The sequence below is a fragment of the Nansenia antarctica genome (genome assembly GCF_963989245.1).
Source record: "Nansenia antarctica genome assembly, chromosome: 6".
NCBI classification, from domain to species: Eukaryota; Metazoa; Chordata; class Actinopteri; order Argentiniformes; family Microstomatidae; genus Nansenia; species Nansenia antarctica.
Genome location: NC_137676.1, coordinates 42628615 through 42654304, shown reverse-complemented (window position 1 = coordinate 42654304; position 25690 = coordinate 42628615). Strand labels below are relative to the sequence as shown.

At 44.8% G+C, this 25690-nt stretch overlaps 2 protein-coding genes across 3 annotated transcripts; one reads left to right on the top strand and one right to left on the bottom strand.

The window, feature by feature from the left end:
• Positions 1-530: 530 nt before the first annotated feature.
• brpf3b (bromodomain and PHD finger containing, 3b) lies at positions 531-13404 on the top strand (the record flags this gene model as incomplete). Its single annotated transcript, XM_080534980.1, has 12 exons — positions 531-2053; positions 3825-3981; positions 4238-4369; positions 4598-4726; positions 5162-5474; positions 5769-6059; positions 6762-7358; positions 7448-7529; positions 7750-7844; positions 10612-10709; positions 10875-11029; positions 11582-13404. The coding sequence occupies 12 exons, from the start codon at positions 531-533 to the stop codon at positions 11763-11765; spliced, it is 3756 nt and encodes a 1251-aa protein (XP_080391106.1). The 3' UTR covers positions 11766-13404.
• On the bottom strand, positions 12582-24255 carry nr1h5 (nuclear receptor subfamily 1, group H, member 5). 2 transcript variants are annotated; one of them, XM_080534987.1, is made up of 11 exons: positions 24149-24255; positions 20008-20143; positions 17613-17957; positions 17233-17373; positions 16828-16967; positions 16437-16535; positions 16222-16321; positions 15835-15951; positions 15516-15605; positions 15247-15360; positions 12582-14157 (listed from the first exon to the last, which is right to left on the bottom strand). In XM_080534987.1, exons 2-11 carry the CDS (start codon positions 20102-20104, stop codon positions 13970-13972), a joined length of 1431 nt encoding a protein of 476 aa, XP_080391113.1. In that variant the 5' UTR covers positions 20105-20143; positions 24149-24255; the 3' UTR covers positions 12582-13969. The 2 variants fall into 2 exon arrangements, with proteins under 2 accessions (XP_080391113.1, XP_080391114.1); XM_080534988.1 differs by having other exon boundaries at positions 16828-16955.
• Positions 24256-25690: the final 1435 nt, after the last annotated feature.

The following is a 25690-nucleotide window of genomic DNA, read 5'->3' as shown; positions in this document are numbered from 1 at the left end:
TCAGTATGCCTAATCTGTCGTTTCGTGATCTAGATATGTCCGTATACAATTCGTGCACATGCTTTTGAGATAATGAATCAAAAGTTTCCTTTTTGGAAACGTTAGTCCACAAGCCCAAGCTGTAATATTGGGTAGATAGTAGATACAACAAACTAAAAGTCTATTTTGCTCGTCCTGGCATAACATTTAGAAGGCGGTGGTTGGCAGACTATGTTGTCCATCTGTTGGAAATTCTTAGCCATTGCCAGTTTGAGGTTTGCAATATAATGGTGTTAAGTTAATGTTACTAATGCACACAGCCTATATTACATGTATCAAAATGTTTGCTGTAAGCCAGCTGTCAGGGGACAATGTTATCCAGAAGCCAAGGTATATAAAGATGACAACATTTTCAACAGTGTGTGTCAGCTCACTCTGTTGAATACTCCCTCATTTCTGGCAACATTTTAATTCCAGTGCCTAGTTTTCTCACGCATCTCTTGTTCATCTGGTTACAGCAGTTGGCGTCAGGGCTGCGTGGTTGGAGGCCTATGAGGAAGCCACGGCGGAGGGGCCAACTGGCCGGGGGTGGGGCAGGGAGGTCAGATGGGACTGGCGGAGGGCGAGGGGGGGGCCGCCAGCGTTCTCCCTCACCATACAGCCTCAAGGTGTCCCCATCCAGAGAGACACTGACCTACTCCCAGGCCCAGAAGGTGGTGGAGGTAGACCTAGATGGCAGGCTCCACCGGATCAGCATTCTGGACCCTCTGACGGTCATTACTGAGGATGAGATGACTGCCCAGGACATCGCTGAGTGCAACAGCAACAAAGAGAACAGCGAGCAGCCCCTTCCCCCTGCCAGCACCACCCCAGTACGCAAGCCGGCCACACCTAGAGGCCGCAAGAAAGACTCCAAACATTCCTCTTCCACACCATCATCATCCTCCACTCAGAACCACTGCTCCAACGCTCACTCACAATCACATGACAAGACTAACTCTTCACACCACCACAACCACCCCGTTCCCTTACCCGAGCCCACCTTCCGCCTGCTGGAGACCTTCAGGCCCTCGGAGGCACCCCCTCTGCCAACTGCCTACTATCGCTACATAGAGCGCTCAGCGGAGGAGCAGGAGTTTGAGACAGAGTATGATATGGACGAGGAGGACACCGCCTGGCTGGAGATGGTCAACGCCAGACGGACGTCGGGTGGCCAGGCCGCCGTGTCCCCAGACACCTTCGAACTGCTGGTGGACCGGCTGGAGGAGGAGTCCTACCTGGAGGCGCGTAGCCGGGCTCCCTCGCAAAGTGCCATCGACGAGGACGCCTTTTGCTGCGTGTGCCTGGACGACGAGTGCCTCAACAGCAACGTCATCCTGTTCTGTGACGCCTGCAACCTGGCCGTGCACCAGGAGTGCTATGGTGTGCCCTACATCCCCGAGGGCCAGTGGCTGTGCCGCTGCTGCCTGCAGTCTCCTCAGCGGCCCATGGACTGCGTGCTCTGCCCCAACCGCGGCGGTGCCTTTAAGCAAACCAGCGACGGGCGCTGGGCCCATGTGGTGTGCGCCATCTGGATCCCTGAGGTGTGCTTTGCCAACACAGTCTTCCTGGAGCCGGTGGAAGGGGTGGACAATATACCGCCAGCCCGTTGGAAGCTTACCTGCTACCTGTGCAAGCAGAAGGGCCGGGGGGCCTCCATCCAGTGCCACAAAGCCAACTGCTACACAGCCTTCCACGTCACCTGCGCCCAGCGTGCTGGCCTCTTCATGAAGATCGACCCCGTCCGGGAAACCACCGTGAACGGGACCACCTTCTCGGTGAAGAAGACAGCCTTCTGCGAGGCACACTCCCCGCCAGGGCAGGAGGGGTCAGACGAGGAGGAGACAGCGGGGAGGGTGGTGGGGGGCAGGGCCAGCCGCGGGCGCAGCGCCTACACCCAGTCTCCAGAGGTGGAGAAGCAGTGCAGGAAGAAAGAGGCCAAGCAGGGGAAGAGGAAGGGGAAGAAGAGGTTGGAGGTGGCTGCCCGCCGCGCAGCCACACCCATGGTTACGGTATCACAGATCCCCACACACAGGTAAGTCTGTCTGCTGGTGTTCACCACTTACTGCTTAATAGTCTAGTATACCTGTAAACATCCTGTCCATCCCTATTCCACCGTATATGTAATCAGACATCAGTATTTGGCATAGCCTTATACATCGAACTGATGTTTCTATTAGCATGTCTCATGCTTGAGGTACACACTAGTCTACTCAAAATTAAGATGCATTTTGTAAATGGCATACCAAGATCAGGGTTTCCGTTAACCGGTAATTACCGGTCTTTGTCCGGTAAAAATAGTTGAAGTCCGACAAATTGAAAACTCGTCCGGTGAAAATAATTCCCTCTAACCATTTTCAGCTGAGCACCAAACACACACACACAACACTGCCCGAAAGAGAAGGACCCGCCCCCTTTAGTTAGCCTATAGGCTATAGGCTAACTAAAGGGGGCGGGTCCTTCTCTCTCGGGCAGTGTTGCGTGTGTGTTTGGTGCTCAGCTGAAAATGGTGTCCCGAAGCGGAGCGCCTTAACTTTATCGCACAATAACAAGGATAACAAACGAAACGGACAACATTTACACTAAGATGGAGACAAACTTCAGCGATATGATCTAACAGCCGGTCTTCAGGACGACATACAGACCCGTATGAGCTTACAGGGCTATCCCCTATCTATCTGAGAAAAGGCATAGCCTAGGCTGTAACATCGAACGGAAATTAGCCTATACGCATTGCAAGTTAATTTAAAGCCTATTTATTTTCAAAGAGTTTTATTCTATTTTATTTTATCTGATAAAAGGCATATGAACGGAAATTAGGCTAGCTGTGTCACGCCAGAAGCCTACATGCTTGCACTGTTCAATAAAATGTTATACATCTAGACATTGTGGTATTTCTTTATATACGTATCCCAGACTGCCTATCAATTGTTTCTCAATAAACAGTTATGTTCTCCTCATTGTCATACTCCCGAGTCCGATTAAGTATGATTTGACAGGCAGCTAAACGAAATGCCTTCCCAACCAGCGAGACCTGGGGGGTATTCCATCAACGTCGCTAAAGGAAAATCCTGGCTTATTTTGACAAGTCTCGCGAGATCTATCAAGATATGCCTGGATCTTTTTAAGAGTCTCGCGAGACTTAACGAAATAAGCCTAGATTTTCCTTTAGCGACGTTGATGGAACACCCCCCTGGTTATAGAAATGACGTTGTTTTATTGATTAAAAAAGGGTAAAACTGGAAAGAGAAAATAGAAAACTCACATTAATCCCAAACAATTTAACAAACTTCAGTTAACGTAATGTGGAGTCCGTTCATTGATCGACGCTGTCTGTTCAGTTCCCAGTGAGGCGCCCGTTCAGCGCTGGACCCGTTCAGCGCTGGATTTGACGCATGGCATAGCGCGCATGCGTCAAATCATGTTATATTATTATATATTATATAGCTCGCATCTAATCGTATCGGATGAGAAATAGACATTAAATGGCATATATAGGCCGCTACACAACAGTAATCACCGCGACAAACAGCTATATTAGATTTTGATTTTTTTTTTATTTATTTTTTTTTTATATTTTAATATGATGACCGGAATATATCACGTTTGTCCGGTAAATCGAATTCTTCCCGGACACGATGTCCGACGGCAAATTTTTCTAACGGAAACCCTGACCAAGATTCAGATTGATGATGATCTAGAACACAACATCTCTAACCTTTCACATACAGCAATGAACAGAGATGTGGACTTGAGATGACTGAGTGAGTTGTGTGGTATGTTGAACTCATCTTCATGCCACGCAGGTTGAACACCATCTGCAAAGGAATTCTTGTCCAGAGGAAGAACCAGTTCATGCAAAGGCTGCACAACTATTGGCTGCTGAAACGTCAGTCACGGAATGGGGTGGCACTCAACCGTCGCCTGCACTCCCATGTACAACCCCAGAGAAGCATTGAGAAGGTTAGAGGTCCCGGACACAAGGGGCTCAAAGGGGATACAGAGGGGTGTGGCATAGCCTTTGGAAAGATATAGATGGATAGAAATATGATGTGATTTCTTGCTTCCAGTTGACAGAGAAACATGTTCTATTCAGTGTGATTTCTGTCCAGATGTTCTGTGACAGTCACTCATGAAGAATCTTGTAGTTGTATGATAATGATGATTTTCAGGAAACTCTCGCCTCCAGTATTTAACTGAGTCCTGTGTTTGTCTGCAGACTGAGCCAGATGCGAAGGTGTCTGCCGTGAGGGAGGAGCTGAAGTACTGGCAGAAGCTGAGGCACGACCTGGAGAGAGCCAGGCTGTTAGTGGAGCTCATCCGTAAGAGGGAGAAACTAAAAAGAGAACAGGTATGAAGGGGACACAAGATCCTTCTACCGGCATCCTGCTCTTCTTTAATACTGTTGTCATTTGCCTATTCTTATCCTGTTTTATCCACATGAGAGCTCATTCTCAATGACTGACTTACTTGTGAAAACCAGGTAGTGTGAGTGGAGAGACAATTCTGCAGTTTGTGCACCATCTAGGAAGACAATGTTGAAGGGTCACTTTCTGACCTTTCTCACCCTCCTTTACAGGTCAAAGTTCACCAGGCAGCCTTGGAGATGCAGCTGACACCTGTGTTGGTGCTCATGCGTTCCACACTGGACCAGCTGCAGGAGAAAGACACAGCACAGATATTTGCAGAGCCAGTCGACCTCAAGGAGGTATGGTATACTAATACTTATGAAAAGTAATAATACTAATCAAAAGTACAAAGATGAGTTGTATTTGATACTGAGCATTATTAGAGTTCTTCATGTGGTTAATGGTGTGTTGCAATGTTGAAGGAAAGCCAAACAGCTAAAGTTAAACGGGGTGTTACACTCAAGAGATCCAACCGTCGCTATGTCATGTTATCTTCTTTATGTTAGACTGAAAGTACTTCTCTATAGTAAAGAGACTTCTTTAGTCTGCTGCAATGATCTGAAAACATTGGTAAAGTAAAAATGGTGGCAGGCAGCCTATCAGAGATAGAGCTGGCTCTTCTCTCCTGTCTCAATTCTCTCAGATCAGTTTGAATGAAGGAATGAGGAGGAAGAGAGGACGTAGCTTGAGACTGTTTTGTTCTCCCCCGGATTCCTTTTCTCTTGTATCCCTAGGTGCCTGATTACCTAGAGTTCGTCAGCCAGCCTATGGACTTCTCCACCATGCGCTCCAAGCTGGAGGCCCACGGCTACTGCACGTTGGCCGACCTGGAAGTGGACTTCAACCTGATGGTGGCCAACTGTCTCCTGTACAACTCTAAGGACACAGTGTTCCACCGCTCCGCCCTGCGGCTCCGTGACCTGGGAGGGGCCATCCTCCGCCATGGCCAGAGGCAGGCACAGAACACGGGTCTGGACCAGGACACAGGCATGCACCTCCCCGAGTCGCCCCAGAAGCATGACTTCTACCGCTGCACCTGGGACGATGGTGAGTCAGAGGAACTCAGCGTGGTTGGGATACACTTGTTGTGGGGTTGATACAGTAGGCCCTTGCACAATAAATGTAATTTACAGAACGTGTTAAGTGTGATAATGCACACTGCAACCCAAAACATGAAAAGCATTGTCCTAGAGGTACCCTCTCTACCACATGGACACGTATCAAGTCCAAAAGTCTATGTACCAATTACAGATTTCCACTTTGAAGCCTGCCATCTTGTGTATGATTGGATTTGTGGTTTTGCCCCCCAAAATTCTCACTCCCTCTCTCTTCGTCTGCTAGTGGACACACTGTTGGACCCGGAGAACCGGCTGCACATGTCTACTGAGGAGCAGCTGAAGGAGCTGCTGAACAAGCTGGACGTGGTGACCTCCATGCGCTCCAGCGGTGCCCGCACCCGACGCGTCCGCCTCCTTCGCCGTGAGATCAACAACGTCCGCTACAGACAGGGTCAGCACCACCGCCACTCACTCCTCAACGGAGACATCAAAGACGAAGAAGAGGATGAGGAGGAGGATGAGGCAGACGAGAAAGACACTGTGGCTGAGAACGCCCTGTCGTCTTCAGATAAAGGTGGGTGATAAACGCGTTTGGATTAACGTTATTTATGATATTTAACGATAAATGCCCTTGCGCAAAAACAGATTCTTTTTGACCTGATGAAACGAGACCAGTTGCAAACATGAGCTAACAGAAAATTATCCTCAGGTAATTGAGCCAGGGTCCCCCCCACGCACCAACCCAAACCACCTCACTGTCTACAGTCTAGTAAGTAGGGTCCCACATAGTGTTGTCAGCCATGGTTGCCTCACAACCCCTCTCCAAGTGCACTCACTCTACCTTCTTCTCGTTCTATGCACCACTCTGTGGACTCTCCTCCATTGGCCTCATTCAGTCATGTCATGCCATCCCACTTCTGACACCAATGTCTCGTTCTATGCACCACATCTAGGGGGTAACCGGGAGTACTCAGCATTGAACAGAATTCGAACCCTGGTCTTCCTTGCCTCATCCTCACCACGTAACAGTTACGCAAAAGCATTACCGTGGTCACAGATGACTAAATTAGCTTTGGTGGTATTCATACTGTTAAAAGTTGTCAAAAAGTGCTAACTCGCATATTGCTTTTGTGTGAACATTTTCAGCATATTGATATTGTATACCTCTACCAGTCAGTTGGACATTGGTGATTGGTAGTGTCATGCTTGCGTGGGGAAAGGCCAGAGTAAATTAATTGTAATTGGAAATTTCATAATTTCCTTTCGTCTCTTTCAGAGGACCTCAAATCGACACCACCCCCAACGCTGGAGCCAACGGCCCTGACCCTGCCCCCTCTACGGGGAGACAGTCCCCTGGAGCCGCCCACCCTACGGCCTGTGACCGGGGATCCAAGGACCCCGTGCCGGCCTAACAAGCGCCTGAAGTTGAAAAGCGAGAGCTCAGACAGTGGCATGCCCACTACCGACACAGGGAACAATAATTGCACTAAAGCAGAAGAGACGCCCAGTTTGCACAGTGGAGGTATGACAGTGGTCAACGGCCTTTCTGACCACTCTTCCCCACGCCCCCCCACCGGGGGAGTTGGACGTCGGACTTCTGTGCTTTTCAAAAAGGCCAAAAACGGAGCCAAGCTGCTTAGAGAAAGAGACAATCCTTTGCTGAATGGGAAAGGGGGGGGAGGTGATAATAGCAGCAGTGCTCCCCTGACCCCCAACTCTGCTTTAAGTACCCCGTTATCCACACCGTCTAAAACCCCCCAGCAGAACCCAGCCCCTCCCTCACTGACCACCACACCTGAACGACAAACCCCTGGTCGAGGTCTCAGCTCTGACAGTGAGCTGGACAAGACACCTAACCATGCACTGGAGAGTGGTGAGTGACAGTTTGTGTTTTACGGTTCATACTGTAGTTTACTTGATGTGTCTTGTAGACATCAGGATTGTTTTCTGTCTCTTTTTCAGGACTCACCAATGGGTTCAAAAAGCACAAAGATGGTGGTTCTGACTCAGACTGTAGCCCTATCCCAATCCTAAACAAAGAAATGTAAGAAATCTTTACAATCGTTGTGTGTAGGCCTACAGCATGCATTCCAATGTTCTGTCCTCTACAACCTTGAGACAGGGCTGTAGTAAAATTGACTACTCACACCATATCGAAAAACCGTGTGTTGTTTTTATCCAACTGAAGTTATGTTATTTTGGGTAGTGGTCAGTTGATATCAGCAGAACAGCACGGCTCACTGATATATTCTATTTTCCTACAGCAGCTCACCACCCAAACGAAGCCTGGGGAAACCAGCACTTTCCAAAGTACCATTCCTGGAGATTGTCAATGGGGATTCAGATTACACTGGTACAGGTATGTGTGTTAGATTAAGAGAGTAACACTGAGTATGCAGGGATTAAAGTTCTCCGTCGCTACGACGGATTTCCGTCAATTTATTCCAAGTTGTGACGGATTTTACCTGGTGTAATATGATTTGTAGAGGCAGACAATCTATTTTGATGTCGGTATTAGGCAGTGGCGGGCGGTGCATTTCACACCTAGGCCTTCAGTGATGTCCGACACATTCCTACCTGAATTATTCTACCTCTTAATACCATCGTTATGACGCCATGGCTCTAGAAACTAGACAGAAACACAGTATAACCGGGCGTTGCATCACCTTAACATAGTCAGACAAGTACAACAGAGTTATATTAATATTTCCGAAGCATTTTTAATCAATAAATCCGCATTTACAATGAAGAGTGTTAAACTAACATCTTTAAGATCGCTACATTACCCACGTCTGTCGTCTCGTCCACCATAATAGCGACAAAGGGTGCCTTTTTAATCTCCATTTTGATCTCTTCTTCCATCACTTCAGCAATAGCAAAAATCAGGTCGTTTTGTATTTTGCCTGACGTCCCAGTAAACACTTTGTTTGTGGACAGGTGGTAATGTAAATCTGGGTTGTTTTCAGCCAGAAAAGAAAGAAGCTCAACGTAGTTTCCTCTGTTTGTGGACTTGGCGCTTTCATTGTGTCCCCTAAATGAAAGTTATTGTTTACCCAAAAACAGGACACAATCGATCAGTATTATCGATCAGTCAACGAAAGCTTTCGTTGTGAGGCTCCGTTTCCCTGCGCACTTTCAAAAGTTTCACATCTACCGGCATAGTTACGCATCTCAATAGTGAATATCAATAGTGCGTATCAATAGTGCGTAGCAATAGTGCGTATCCAATCAAAAGACGTGCTGGGTGCTGACATCATTGAGCCTTACAGCAGGCGCCGTTGTTGCTTTTGCTCGCATCTACGTAGGTTTACTAGGTACGCCACAGGTTTTCTCGTTCCAATGTTAAGTTACAGGTCGAATCCGCAGCACCGTTTAATGTGAAGGCGGGCAGATTTTTGAGCCCCCTAGCAACACATTTTGATTGGATAAAAGCTCTAACATAAAGGCCAGCCCTCCAAATCTCAATCGGAGACTGGAAGCAGCGCAACCAAGAGGAAAGCTATGAAATGAAGAGAATAGACTATGGGGAATCATTAATACATATTTGTGGAAAATATATATTAAAATAAAATGTATATTCTGATGATGTTTAGGCCAGCAGAGAAGGCCTTGCTGGCCCTGACGGCACACCACTGGTATTAGGTATATAAATGATATATAATAGCCTACATATAGGCCTTTATTGGCTACAACTATGCGACAGTAACAGAGCGGGGTGCACTGACGCTGAACCCCTCATAGTGATAAGTAGGTGGACATGGTGCGTGGTGCTGAAATAGCCGACATGCGGTGTGTAGTTTGAAAAAAGTAACGCCAGCTCAGTAAATCATTCAAACTTAATGTTTACTTATAGGCTATGTGACTGCACCACACATGTGAACAGTAACAAAGCAAATGCAGTTTAATTTGATGAAAAACATTGACAACAAAATCGGCGCAAAAAAAAAAAGAAGCTGAATCCGCTTGATCATGGAGGGCGAGGGGTGGTGGTGCATAGGCTGCCTATATGCTCCTGAAGCGACAGAGCAAACACGCTACCTTACTAGGGATAATAATTACAATGAGCCATTCATTAAAAATAGAAAAAATAATATTAGGCTATTAAATCTCACTTAATGAGAAAACTGGCATCTCCCATCGGTCACTATTTGTTATCTGGTGATATGGACGTCTTTGAGTGTCTAGAAAAGCGCTATAAGTCTAATGTATTATTATTTTTTATTATTATTATGGACGTCACTTTAATCCGGCAGTTCTCAAGGTTTTTATGCACCAATCGATTCCTCTAGCGCGTCTTTATCACATTCATTGATGAAAAGGACGACTCGCATGTATAGGTGGAAGGGAACATTCATTGTGAGCACGTAATATGTGAGTCTCACAACGGCTTTGCTTTGATGAAACCAGGTAGGATGAACGCATAGTTCGCTGTCCATTCCTGTTTAAATGCCCTGTTTTCACCGTCAACTTTCCTCTTTAGACCTTTGGAGAGTGACATTATGTTTCTCTTGCTAGCTAGCAGGTTAAATGTTTAGCTAACTTCACCCGACACGCAAACAACCAATCCAATAATAATGTGACCTTGTCTGGGAGGAGGGGGGAATAATTATCACAATAAAAGTATGTTAAATAATTATTAGAATAAGTTAGGCTGCGCTACATCGTCAGTCCACACATTTATTATTCAAAAATATGGAAAAGGGCGAAACTACGTTTCAACGTTGTTGAGAATCACAACACAAACTCGCTATTCAAGTCCAAAACACTGCAACAAAATGGATTGGACTGCTACCTAGTTAACTATAACACTACTGTACATTGTTTAGCAGGCTCACAAAACAAGCTGTGTTAGTTGACTAGCGATGTGTCATTGATTTTCTACAACGCGGAAATGTATTTACATTTTTCGAAAGAAAAGTCAAAGCATTAGAACGTAGAACGGAAAAACGCACGCAATGGAAAGCCACCGATTTGGCCTGAATAATTTTTTCCGTCAGGAGATTTTGTTTTTGCTTTAATCCCTGAGTATGTGTCATGCCTAATATTTATGTCTGATTTAAATAGTTGTAAAGCACAAATACAAAGATTCATCACTCTATATCTGGCTTTTCCATGTCTCTCTGCAGGCAATAGCATCCTGATGCCTTTTGAGAACGGAGCTGAGCTGGAGCCCCTGGACTTGGTTTGGGCTAAGTGTCGGGGGTATCCCTCCTACCCTGCATTGGTGAGAGACTGTACTGAAACAGGTCCTAGTTGAAGTGAAAAGTTGCATGAGCTGGGTGGCATTTGGAATGGTGGGCTGGTGTGCAAACTTTATTTTAAGTGCATTTAGACAGCATGCTGCACTTTACAGTGAGCTTTGGTGAGCTTTGTCTATCTCTTTGAGCAGATCATTGACCCTGAAATGCCTCAGGAGGGCTTGCTGCACAATGGGGTTCCCATCCCCGTGCCCCCAATGGACGTCCTCCAGCTGGGGGAGCAGAGGCAGGAGGAGGCCGGGGAGAAGCTCTTTCTGGTGCTCTTCTTCGACAACAAGAGGACATGGTGAGGAGGTTTAGATTAGTAGGCACGGAGCATGACAAGAACTGTCAGTTGAAGAGGTTGTCCAAGTTTATAGTAGGCCTGCTGCATAGGCTATACAAACAGTTCACTCAAAGCACATTTTGTAGGCCTACCTTTAACTGTCACTCTCTTTGCTCCACAGTTCTATTTCCATGATTGTTGGAAATGTATAGAAATTGGATACATTGTAGTTTTGTATGATGTTGCGCTAGACAGAGTTTGTGGGAGCAGATGATTACAACGGTGTTATGTTACCAACCAGCTGCTATTCATATAGTGATTGCTGTGTGGAATTAATGGGTAATTTTATTTTGCAATCGCTGACAACATTAGTTGAAAGCAAAAATAAATGTCCATCCCTACTTGGAAGGATAAACTGCTCACAGTGGAGGGGAAAAAACATTGGACAGGAACTTTCATTGACCTCCTACTGTATGTGATATGGCCCACTGAGTACATCATATTATACTGCATTTGGGACTAGATAGATGAATTTGCCTCAACGCTCGCCCCCTCTCTCCCCCCCTCCCATAGGCAGTGGTTACCCCGGGACAAGGTGACACCCCTGGGTGTTGATGACACAGCTGACAAGCTGCGTATCATGGAGGGCAGGAAGACCACCATTCGCAAGTCAGTCCAGGTGGCCTACGACCGTGCCATGATCCACCAGAGCCGTGTGAGTTGTGACAACGCCTTCGTCACCTCCAACTACCTGTAGTGGGGCATACTCTTGGCCCAGTCCTAAATCAACCCCACTAGCCCGGGTTTCACCACTGTATCGATTTAAAAGGACTGACTGGGTGAAAGCGATATGCTTGCTAATGCTTAAACTGGTTACACCGATCTGTGGCAACTGTCTTGGGGTGCACAGGCTAGGAGTGCACAGGCTAGGGTGATTTAGAACTGGGCAGCTGATTATCTCCATATACCAAACCACTACTCTGAGAGGACAGTGGGATTATGCCTTTGTCTTATTTTAGACCTTGTCTTTGTGAAGAAAGAATGAGAATGTGAAGTATCCATCAACCCCACTCTGTTGGTGGGGGAAGAGCATTATTTTCCTCTAATGAATTGTAGAGGTATCTGCAGGAGCCGCTTTGATGCAATGGAGCAGATGGGTGCCCCTGTTAAGGCTGGATCAAAGTTGGAAGAACATCTCTTATTTTGTATAATGCTACTGCCAACGAATCAAATGGTCGAAGAGATTTCTCATATTTATATAAAACACAGAAAATGGATGAATCATGGATCACTGCCTTTTTTCTTACAATAGCTTTTTACATTTAATGTTTTACAAAAACCACTTGTTATATATTGTAAAGACACACCCATGTACATATGTATGTGTATATCATTCTTAACATAATTTAATGTTGCTCTTTTTTTAAATTCAAGCGAATTCAATCACGGGGCTAGAAATACTGTACAAAAATATTGACTCACTCTCTCTGTAGTAGTAAGTGCTATGCTTCAATGTCTGTTCATTGTTGTGGGTGTGAGTGAGTGTGTGCACATGTGGAGAAACACCCAACAGAATGGTCAATTGTTCTTTATATATAAATTCTCATTTTTTTGATACACAGAAATGTAATTTATTTATGAAAAGCAGAAAATATAGAAATAAAGTTATATATTGGTTGGAAACAAAAACTAAATCTGTTATTTAAGCTATTGCATAAGGTTTTAAGACTCATAGCCATGTTGAACTGTGGCAAGTATTGGTGCTGAGTTTTTCCAGATGCTGGGTTCAGTTGTAGCCCACCATGAAGCACAGAAATATATTTATTGTTGAATATTCTAGAATTCCAAACCCTGTTTATGAATGGTGACAAATAGTTTTAAGCTTGTACAAACTGCAGATTTTACCTACTCGCCAAATAACATGTCTGAATCAGTATTTTCTCGTGTAGGGGAAATAAAGGTTCTATTGAAGAAACGTATCTATTGTCACCATTTATTTGATGTTTTACTTTGCTGCTTTGAGAGGTAAGTACAGTGATTATGCTTGTATTGTCACAGTTCTTTTCAAACCTCTAAGGTTTGTCTTCTATATATATATATGATCATATCCTGGCCTTATAGTACTGTATGTGTTTTATCCCTAAAGTTATAGATGCACTTTTTAAAAGGGAAGGGATTTTCCATTCCACCCTCAAAATGCAGACAGGATACAAACAGGGTTTGACTGCCAAGGTATCAATACTTATTTTAATATCTTAACCAGTTTTCTGCATATAAAAAAACATTGATTAAATACTGGTCTCTGACATCACAGTGAAAATCAACCATGTTTACAATTGTATTATTTAATTTTGTATCTGTAATTATACAAGGCCAATTGTGTTTCTTTACATTGTTTGGTACAAAATGCACAGACTGACTTCTAGACAAGATTATTTTTTGACTGAGCCTATTCTCTGAAATGTTCATTTTCTCACATCCCTTCATGGGTTTAAAATGATCGGTATAAGCATAGAGACTACGGGCCGGTTTCACAGAATAGGCTCAAGCCTAGTCCTGGACTAAATCACACTTTCAATGTAAAATCTTAATTGAAGATGATTTTTAGTCTGGGATTAGGTTTAAGACTTGTCTGTGAAACCATCCCAATAAGGAGTTCTCACATTAATTCTTAAACTACTCGATTCCAATACAATCCATGAGGTGGACTGAATCTACACACTTCAGCGAGAAGGGTAGAGAATCAGACTGCAACCTTAAATTCCAAACCAATCCCAGGCACGCCTGTATATCTGTAGATTGGATAGCTATAAGCAATATGGTAGTAGCTTCATCTGGCCCTCTGATTGGCTTGGTGGAAATGTCATTCCTTCCTCCCACCCAGTTCTCTCAGATCAACATCAGGAGCACAGGGCTGATTTGGAACCCCAAATCGTTCTCCTCTTCCCTCCCCACTGTCTCTCAGGGCTGCTGTCTGAGCAGGGTGAGGTGGTTGTGTCGTAGTGTGCGGAGCTCCGTCAGCCTCCCCAGCAGGCGAGCAAAGCGCTGGGGCCCTTGAGGCGCCTGGGCTCCACACACCCTGGACAGCAGCTCCAGGATCAGCTCCTGCAGGCTCTCCACACACACCACCGCCCGCAGCGGCGCTGCGTCTGCTCACACAGGGAACAGACATGGTTGGTTGCAGTCTGGCCATGCTAACAATAAGGACACTTTCTGAATAAACCCTGGTGCACATGCTCAGTTCTTACACTTACAGTGCCCTCCATAAATATTGGGGTTAAAGATGACACTTTTTTTTGTCTTATTTTAGGTCTATACTCCAACAGCTTGGATTTTAAATCAAACAATTTCTATTGGGTCAAAAGTAGAAATTATTAGCTCTAGTTAATTATTTAGAAAATGTCTTTATATTGTGTCCAACATATAGAGTACAACCTTTTTTAAACAAACCCCCAATTTCAGGGTTCCAAAAGTATTAGAAAAAATTATATAATGTCCAAATAAAGTTAGTCATGTTTAGTATTTGGTCGACAATCCTTTGCATGACCTGCCTGAAGTCTGTGTCACATTGACCCCACCAGATTCTCAGGCCTGCACTGCAGCCATCTTCAGCTGTTTGTTTTGAGGTCTTTTTGCCTAAAATCTTGTACTCTGTTTAATTAGATTTAAATCTGAAGATTGACATGGCCAGTCAATAACCTTTTCGGCCCTAAAAAACTCCCTAGTTGCTATGCCAGTATATTTGAGGTTATTTTATGATGTAACAAACAGTTGATTTTGGCAACCGGTTTTGGCTATGTTTCTGATTTTCCAGCCTAATAATGGCTTCCTTGATTTTCACTGACACTTCTTTGGTCCTCATGTTGACAGACATGAATAGCAAACTCCACAAAGTCAAATACAAAGCTTCAATACTAGACATTGACAGCTCTTATGCATGCACAAATGATGTCAGAACACACCTGTAAAACAAGTTTTCCAATATTTTTGGTGCCATGAAGTCGGGGGACTATGAAAACATTGAATTAAAGCTGAGACTCAATAGTATTGCATAGTAATTGTTTGATTTCAAATCCAAACTGTTGGAGTGTAGAGCAAAAAGAAGACAAAATGCATCCTCTTTCCAATACTTATGGAAGGCACTGTATGTCAGTTTCAGCTTAACCTAGTCACCACTGGGTGATTATATTTGCCTTTGATACTACTACTTTTCATCAGGTATGGAGAGACGCTCTTACCTGAGCACAGCAGTGCTGTAGCAGTGAGCAGTGTGTACTCAGCCTCTGTCACTCCAAGGCCTGTCATACTGTGGAAGAAGTTGAGCACAGGTCCTAGCAGGTCCTCACTGCCTCCTGCACACAGATAAAACACCCAGAGATGCATCACAGTACACAACCTCCCACTTCTGTTATTACCCCAGACTTCTCATCTGACATTACAATATAATAGGCTACACCTCTTCAAATGCTAATATGTAGAAGATATCTGATGCAAGAGTGTGCCTTACCTGAGTTTACTGGCCCCCCACTATGAATGTTTTCCTTTGACTCCAAGGTTTTCAGCCAATGATGAGTTGGGATGTTGAAAGGTTGTAGAGCTGATAAGAGAACACAATTAGCTCTGATGGGCCCGGTCAGAAAACAACCTGTTAGCCCCTTGCGCCCTACACTTGTGTAGATGTGTAAAGATTGAATGGGTAGGAAAATTCACTGCAACTTGCTGATACCTATCCAATCCTTTCAGATATACACAACAGTCTTTGGTGAAGGGGCTAGTTCCACCATACTAGCCACAGTAATAGGCCAAAATGGTTATGCTCCCAGTACCTGGGCTGGAGGCTGCAGGATTCTGGCTGAACTGCTGTGCTGAGAGCAGGAACATGACCTCCACAGACGAGCTGGAGAGTAGAGTGCTCTGGTCTAGGTAGTCCAGTAGCTCAAACCCTGCATGGATACAGGAGGGTAGATAAATAATGCTGCAGGATGGAGTTCAAGAGGCACTGAGAGAAACTCAATAAAAAAAAAAAAAAAGTGAGTTATTTTCTTGTCTCCTTTCCTTCATCTGCACTAATAGGAAAACACCGGGAGGGAGAACACAATGTGGTGTATGCCTCCTGGGAATTACGCGGCAATTTACCTGTGTTTTTAATTTTCAAGTCAGTGCATAGAAGGATAGGAAGCCAGTTTAGACTATTGGGACGTGTCCCAACTCACCAGGTACACTTTTGGCAAACTGCAGCAGCCTTTGAGACGGAGGTGAGGCTATGTCTATTAGTCTGTCTCCACCATCATCTGTGCAAGACCAGTCAAACACCTGCAGAGACACAGAGCAACTGAATAAGCAACAAGCAAAATGACAGCACAATGATGACCCGTTCAAATCTCCATCCATGAACAACTGAGTTGCTGCTAGATAACCAATGACCCACCCGGCAGTGTGCGGTGTCCTGTGCCCTATACTGTCGATGAGCCTCCACCATCCTCTCCAGCACGTGTTTCTGTTCTCTTGACAAACTGGCAGACAACACCTAGTGCATTGAAACAAATTAATCAGAAGCAGTTTGCTTGACATTTGACTGTAATAACCACTTTGACATAGTGCTGCAGTATCAAGCCCAAAAATCTGACCCCTAATGGGCAAGAAAGGGTGGAAGAGAGAATAAGGAAGGACAAAGAGCAGTATTGAGAATAAAAAGAGGTGGTTACCTCAAATAAGGAAAAGAGTGGGAAGGAAGAAGCGGTATCTGAAGACAGAAGTAAGGAAGTACAGTATGAGAAGAGAGGGTAGGAAGTAGAGGTGGTAGAGAGTAGCTAGTATACCTGTCCTGTCAGCCTGCTGGTGGAGCTGACGCTCCTACCCTCCACATTGTCGTCCTCCTCATGTCCTCCTCTGTGCTTGGCCCCCTTCCTCAGCCTCTTGGACTGACACTGCACCTCTGTCAACAGACCTACGGACACAACTGGTTACAGCAGAGTTTGAGATGCAAATACTGAGCAAGCATTTTTTTTTTTGCATTCTTTTTTTTTTTTTTACTATTAAATCCTTTATTCAACCATGTGGTTTGATTAATAAGGGAGCCCTGGCAATTGGAATATGTTTTGTCCATGGTAACTCACTTTCACTGACCAGATTTTTCTATTCAAATTATTGTTACATTTCTTTAAGTTCAACATCGTGTCGGATATCTCTAATGACATGAGAACGGTTGTTTTTATTCGGCTCACATTCAGCCAGCATGCCCACGGCCCGACATTTCCGCAGGCGGCAGTCCTGGCACTTCCTCCGCATATACATGTCCATCTCACAGCCCCCGCCACTCTTACACCGGTACACAGCCTTCTTAGTCACACTCCTCCGGAAGAAACCTAGGAAACAGGTGTACCATAAGGATGGAGATGGTCAGGACACTGGAGTAGAAACCTGTAGAGTTGAGGGCTGTATCAACTCAAGTTACCGCAACAATAGTTGCCAGTTGGACATTTTTCTTTTTCAATATTACTGTAGTCCCATGTTTAACGATACGCACAGCAGAATTGGCAAACACTGTGATTAAACTTTTAGTTGACTTCCAACAAAATGTTGACAAATACCATCTAGTATCTACCTTTACAACCCTCGCAGGTGAGAGCGTTGTAGTGATAGCCCGAGGCCTTGTCTCCACACACCACACACAGCTCGTCCTGTCCCCTCACCCTCCCTCCAGGGCCCAGCCTGGTCCTCTTCACCAGGGGAAGATCCTCCACGCCCAGCCCCTTCCCCTGACCCCCACACTGGGGCTCCAGGCTAGGCTCACAGGCAGCCTCCAGGCAGTGGGTGGCATAGGGGTAGGGAGGGTGGCACGGCTGGGAGGATGGGGGTCCGTAGACGGGACAATACTGCTGCTGGCTGAAGGGAAGCCCCTGTAGGTCTGAGTCCTGGAAAGGGTAGCCCAATGGGTCTCCAAGTACATCTGTTGGAAGGAAAGATATCATCATAAAACATGTATGGATCTTAACTCTCATCAGTAACTGGTTCAACTTCCATTTAAGTGTGGATCAGGGAGAAAGAGTGGCCCAAAAGGGTCAATTAACACATTATTAAAAATCTTTCAACAAGAGCCATCATCACAGTCACACTGATTTCAAGTCAAAGTGCATCTGAGGAATGTGATCCCTGTCCACTATCGAACGTGATTCATGCATGACCTGATGGCTTTTATTGGTCCTGTGGGACGTCATAAAAAAGAAGAAGTCAGAACGAGACCCCGTGAACCAGCTTGGACAGTGAGAACAGGATGCAGCTGAAGGGTTCCTGCGACATTTATGATTTCAGTATTTTTATAGGGCTTCATTTGGTGTTTTTATGGCAGTTTAAAATGACGCCTGACTGGATTTTCTTTTGAGCGTAGCTGGGCGGCTTGAGGTGCTGCGGCGCATTTTGCAAGTCCTACATCTCCACTGAGGGAACATGTGTCACCACTGGCAGTGGGCCACACCTCAAGCACATCTGCATCAGGAGGGGAAGAAACTGTTGTCTTTAATCTCCCCGATACGGACGACTATCTACTCTGGGGTTCCATGAGATGATTCTCTTTCATTCTAGTTACAGTAATAACTAATACTAACTATACTAGTAATAACAAACAAAAAAAGTGATCTTCTCAGAAAGCACAATGGAATTTGGTCAAGAAATACCAAGAGGTCTCAAGTGAATCCTACAGCATCTTGAATCTCCATAATCAAGATAAAAAGGTTCCTGTCTTTACTCAACCAGCATACTGGGGGTGATTACATGGAGTATATAGTGACCAATAGCATTTCAAATGTTCTGTGAGCTATGATGATGCCCTGACGTTATCTGACTGTGACAGTGACTGCCGGAATCCCTCTGAACCTGTACTCGACCTCAGTTTCAAACCTCTGAGCAGCAAGCCTTTCTATCCTCACCCCAGCAGTGCCCCCAAACCTCACCCATATCTTCCTAGAACCATCTCTCTCTGTTCTTCCCCACAATCGCTCTCCATCCATCCACATCCACCATCTCTGTGTGTGTGTCCTAACAGTCTGTGTGTGTGTCCTAACAGTCTGTGTGTGTGTGTCCTAACAGTCTGTGTGTGTGTGTCCTAACAGTCTCTGTGTGTGTGTCCTAACAGTCTGTCCTCTTCATCTCCTCTCTTCCTTCTCAAAACGCATTGGAGGAGAAAAACGAAATCCCCTTTGATTTTAGAAGGAGAGGAGACAAATGGAAGAAGAAAGACTATTGGGATGTAACCTCCGTCCATAACAGCACTTCCCTCACTCGTCTCATCACATCTCGTCTCTGTCTCGGCCCAGATGTTTCCTGTCCTAGCGAGGCCAGGGCCTGAGCTCGTGGTTGTGTGAAAAAAGCTGTGGTGAGGTCTGTTTGTAAACCGTTTTAGCGCTGTGTAAACACTCAGGGCCTCCCTCCATCCATCCATCCCACGCACGCTAACACTATAGCCCCCGTCATGCTATTTCCATTCAGCAAGGAGTGGAAGAACATGAAGCCTCGTAGATAAGGTTAGCTAGGTCAGAACTCCTACTGTAAATGCAACCATTATAATAAGCCACTCTTCCCAAAGTCTTGGTTAACATCTTGTGTATTGAACATGTAGCTGGCTAACAGCCCAATCTTGTTGATAGTCTAAGATAGTCCTATAATAAAAACTGTAACATTCAGTAACAGAACATCTTTATGTATGTGTTAGACACTCCCCCCCTCCCTAATCTATATGGAATTAAAAATGAGAATATTATGTAAATGCAAAGCAGTACAAATGGAAATGTTCAACAAAGCGCATTATAATAATCACTTAATTGTATTAACTATACTATTCTTAAGAGTATCAGAATTCAGATCAGAATTCAGACCAAATATCAGAACCAATTATGTTAAGTAGTATCATGGAGTATACGTACAGTATATAAAAAGAAGGCAATCAACTTACAATGGTATTGCAAAGTCGCGTATCAGAATGTTTTGGGATGAGGGAGACTCACCGTAGTACTGCAGAGGCTCTGTGATGCCGTATCCATCGGTGGCAGAGAGGTATCCACCACCCGACATGGTCATCTCCGACTCAGTCCACTCTCTCATCTGGACGTCTGATCCACACTCAGTCTACTAACACTAGATCTATCCACACACAAGGAAGCACAGACACTGTATAAAGAATTCGGGAACTTTCCTAAACATTCCTTTATACCTACCCTGGCTGTGTGATATCATAGGCTATATTAAGCAGTCCCTATGATGCAGAGGTTACTGATGTCCAGAGCGGAGCTCCGCAGCTGAGGTCTGTGTAGTGATGTGATCATGTGTCTGACGGTCCTTGGGGAGGTATAAGAGGAGACGAGGGACAGCGAGGAGAGTGTGAGAAGAAAAGAGGGACGGGACTATTTTTCCAAACAGCTGCCCTGGATGAGAGTTCAGAGAGATGGAAGGAAGAGATCTCTTGTCTCATATGGGGGTCTGTCTGTCCCTGGTGGTGGTGGTCCCCCCAGGTTTGGCCTGGGCTATTGGATCCCACCATGAAACAGCTGGGGGGAGATGGGATGACCTCCCACCTGAGCCTGTGTGCTGTGGGAGAGGAGCTCACATAGGATCAGTGAAATAGCTAGTTGGCTAACTTATGGGAACTTTCAAATCTACAGTGTCTTTATCAACAGACCTAGCCATGGCCAATGGTGTGTGTGGCCTCAGAATTATAAATAAAAGGTATTATACTTTTTTCTCTCCAAACCTTGGAGAGAGAGAGAGAGAGAGAGTGTGTGTGTGTGTGTGTGTGTGTGTGTGTGTGTGTGTGTGTGTGTCTGTGTGTGTGTGTGTGTGTGTGCGCGCCTGTGTGTGAGTGTGTGACAGCTAGCTACTTTTTTTTCTCTACAAACCTTGGAGAGAGTGTGTGTGAGTGAGTGAAAGACAGAGAGAGAGAGAGTGTGTGTGTGTGTGTGTGTGTGTGTGTGTGTGTGTGTGTGTGTGTGCATGTGCGTGTGTGCGTGTGCGTGTGTGTGTGTACGCGTGCGTGTGTGTGTGTACGCGTGCGTGTGTGTGTGTGTGTGCGTGTGTGCGTGTGCGTGTATGTGCGTGCGTGTGTGTGTGTGTGTGTGCGTGTGTGACAGCTAGCTCATCTTCCGAGCCCCCGGGGTGTGTTTACTTTGACTCTTGTTTGCCACTGCTCTGTTTGTGCTGCAGTTAATATTTGACGTTGGGCAGATTTAGGGTTTGGGAGACTCGCCCCCCCCCTAGAGAATTGACTGGGCCGAGAGCTCTGGAGAGAGTAAGATTGTCCCTAACCTCTTACTGATGGTGTTTGACACGCAGCAGCATGCTCACAGAGTACTCATGGTAGCCCCCCACCCTGACCACATTCCTCAACTGTCTATACTGTCCTTCATGTGAACCAGGCCAAATACTATAAGACTAGTGTAGTGATAATGGGTTTTTTTCCTGGACATATACTTAGACTAAGCCTTAGACTAAATAACACTTTCCATTGAAGGTGCTTTTTTAGTCAAGAATTGCTACATCTGTAGTTCTGGGAAACAAGATGTTTGACTCGTCAATCCTCAACCACAGTTCTCAGTTCTCTCCCAATGGGCTTTCTGTGTAATCAATGTAACTATGCCAGGCATGTACAGGACAGTTCCTATGAAGTGCACTCTCATTGAGAGACGTGTGGAGGGATGACCCTGGTCGGAGCGCCGCACGTGTGGTTAACTGTGGCTAAATCATATTGGAGATGGATGAACATGTAACACTGCGTTGTGATGATGAGGGTTAGGGTTAGGTTGCAAAACGAAGGTCACTGGGGGGAATTTGAATCCCGGCAGTTGTGAAAGACAGTGGCGAGAGGGACCAAGAGGAGAGTCGTTCTAGGTGAAAAGTCTGTGAAGGATCAGATCAGTTCCATACACTAAAAAGGGGTGTAATTTATGAAGAAAAGACTGAATAAAGCTGAGAATCGATACTTCAACTGCATAGTAATTGTTTGATTTCAAATCCAAATGGTTGGAGTATAGAGCTAAAAGAAGATAAAAATGCATCCTCTTTCCAATACTTATGGTAGGCACTATGTCAGTTTCAGCATAACCTAGTGGCCGATTATATTTGCCTTTGATACTACTACTACTACTACTACTTTAAGTAGTAGAAGATCAGATCAGTTCCATACACTAATAGGCCAATGGGTTTGGGAAAATAGATACAAGTTTAGGGTGATTTGTTTTGTGCAGAACATCCAAATCTTTTGTCTCAGTGACATGCCGACCAGGGGAATTAGACAAGAAGGCAGCTCTCTATGCTTCTGTCTCCACCACAACTAATCTTCTCTCCAGAACTCCCTGAAACACTTTTGCATAATATGCTACTATCACAAGTTAACTATGTATCCAGTTCTCTTGCTCCGATACAGATGTTCGACTAGAAATGTAGCTCCAGAAAATACACAGAATAGGATACACATTTGTCTGACGTGGAGACTTATATTCCCAGGAGAGTGGATGTCTCCTTGTTTGTCCTTTTTACAGCAATGTTTCATGAGCACTAGTTATGTCCTCATATATCCGGCAAAACAAGTCCTCGCTATCCCTCAAACGGTCCTCTACCTCAGAGAGAGAGAGAGATAGAGAGAGAGTGTGAACAAGCCTGTGGACGTTTTCATTCATATTTCTATTACTATGAATGATGGTGACAATTTCCCAGAGTGTCTAAATGTGGCCGTGGATCTTCTAGAGAAGCAGAGTTTGTCATATTGTTGGACAGGGGCCTGAATATGCTGCATGTCCCAAGGGGAAGAAGATGACATTGATATGGATGAGGATGACGAAGAAGAGGAGGAGGAGGAGGAGGGGGGGGGGGGGGGGGGAAGGATAATGGTGGGCTTAAACTCAGTACAATTCACTCGCTTGGAATGAGGGTTGTAAGCACATCACAAATCTCTCCCCCTGTGTCAGTCTGTATAAATCCTCGACATCTCCCCAGCCTCTTTTTATCAACGTGTGCTGTTTGCTGGTAGCTCAGCTCAGATAGCAGTGTGTTTACTGATTTGAGCAGGAAACAGACGCTTAGATTAGAGTGGCCTTGCAGGGAGGGCCAGGGGAGGGATTTGTGGGTAAAGTCCACTGTTAAATTGTGGAGGGGAGGGGGGGGGGTTAGGGGGGCTTTAAGCTATCATTAATGACATGAGGTATGTAAATACTTAGAAATGTTCCTACAGTTGTGCGCTTTTGATTGTGAATTACCATTGTTGTGAAATGGCAACAGGACAAAATTTGGGCTTAGTAGCCTATATTTTCATCTCTTTATCAGTTATATCACCCTCATTATATCCAAAATTAAAAATTCCCCCTACACCAACCCAAAGCTACACTGCCTTTGTATTCACACAGAGTGTTTTTGATCTAAAAGTCAGCAGACAATATAATGATAATGATTATAGCTGTAAGAGCTATAGGCAGCCATTTAATTATTATCTATCTGCATGATTGGACTATTTCCTCTCAACTTATTGCATTATTGTAAACCTCTCAACATATCAGTTACTTGTTTGTCATCTTTATCTAAATCAGTTGGTGGGCCTACTAATTAAACATCCCCTTACTGGTACTGTACTCTGTACTGAACTCAGTACTCTGTACTGAACTCTGGCATAACAAAACAGTATATACTGCAGTAACAGTAAGTACATCACGAACCATTGAGATGGCAATCAATTCAACAGCATTTTCACGCTATTTACAAAACACCATTGCCCAATATCGGCTTGGAGATGAACAAGCTTCCATAGCACAAAACCCACCATTAGAAATATCTCTCTTTCAACCCTGTAAAGTTATAAGACACAACAAGGAACCTCAACACTTAATCAGGTTACAAGTTATTCAGGAACGGTAGAACACATCTGAGCTACTTCACATAAGAAATAAGAGTCACTTATGTGGTGGTGGGTAACATAAAGGTACAACTAAGCTCTGCAAATGCAAACTGTCAAGCAGACATATAGGCACAAGTTCAATTGATGTCCAAATAGAATAACATTGTTATTTCTCTGAACTGGCAGGAATACAGATCTGATTGACTGTCTTGATGCTCCTCTGCATTCAGTTAAAGAGTTGTACATTAGAAAGAGTGATATGAACTCACCAGTGGTGGTCTTCCTTCTCGTGTGTTGACTCTTCTGATATCCTGCCCTTACATTTGTAATGTTGACTGCAGTCCAGCCTCCGACATCCTACACTTGCCAAACATGCACATGCTCTTGCGTGTGTACACTCACACGCACACGCTCATACACACACACAGTAAACAGAACTTTTGGTCTAAAACAGGAGACAGTCACTCGTGCATGTACATTATTTCAACTTCCTTTGGACACATAAACAGTAAAACGCAGAGACTTTTCCTTGCAACATGAGTCAGGTGATATAAAAGCAATAGAGGATCATTGAAAGCAAATACATTCAAACAACAAGATCTTGAATGAAGATGACAAGTATTCGAAGGCGTCTACGTCTATCTACTGTAAGAGGGAGGGAGTATTATATATTTTTAAATCATGCTTAATAATGACAGCAAAACAAAATGCCACAAAAACAAACAAAAAAGTAAAATGTACGTCCTTCATTGGTGCGGTGCAAAGGTCATGCTAGTTGACCTTCTGAATTTAGTTCAAGACAATCATAAACTGATCATAAAAAGAAAAATCATAAACGTTTTCTGAGATGCTTGCTTTACTTTAGCCTAAATACTTAATGAGATATTATATCTAAACATCAAGCTGTTAACTCATACTGCATTTGGCAAGCTTTAGCATAGTGGGATAAATGAAATCTAGCGCGCCCAAGATGCCGTATGCGGGTGTGATGGTGAGAGCCCCGCAGTGAGAGAGCGGTCTCATTAAGACATTCCCAGCATTGTGTGTTTATAAACAGCCTCTTGTTCATCCCTGTGATTGATGATGGCTCACTATCGCTGGCTCTTCCTGCTGCCCTCCTCAATAAGCCCCCAGGCCTCGCTAGGAACACAACCTCTTTGCCACTGTTTCACAACTGAAGACTCCACGTACAGACGCACGCACACACTCCCTTCACCAGATCACCCCCCACACAGTTCATCTCCTCACTGAACCCAATGTGATAGTTGTGTTCTGACCTTTCCTTCCTCGCTGGGTGGGCCCTCAATGTCACTTGGGAGTGTGTGTGTGTGTGTGTGTGTGTGTATGTATATGTATGAGGGGGAGAGGAGGGATTCCCAGGGTCAGAATTCCATGCCTAGTTATTCTTCACTAACAGGACAGTTATAACAATAACTGCACTAATGAAGAAAAACAACATATCTGTGTGTGTCTTCCAGGAACTCGTGTGTCAGTGACAGGTCTAAACCAGGTCCCTGAGCGGATGGCCAGAGGTCAGGGTCGGGGCAAGACTTCACCTACACTGAAGTGTTGAATGGAAGCTGAATGTACTGTACACTGGGTAAAGTAAAAGTTACAGCTGGACATGGTATAATAGATATAATGTTGTGACATGGCAACTCATTTCACATATGACAACTTTAAAAGGGACAGAATGTAAGACTTTAGCTTTAAAAAGCTCTAAATGCCCATTATAAATGAGCAGCAAGAACAGAATGAGATTTGGTGGTAGAGATTGAACATTGTCATTCTGTTCTCTCAAATCTCTTTTC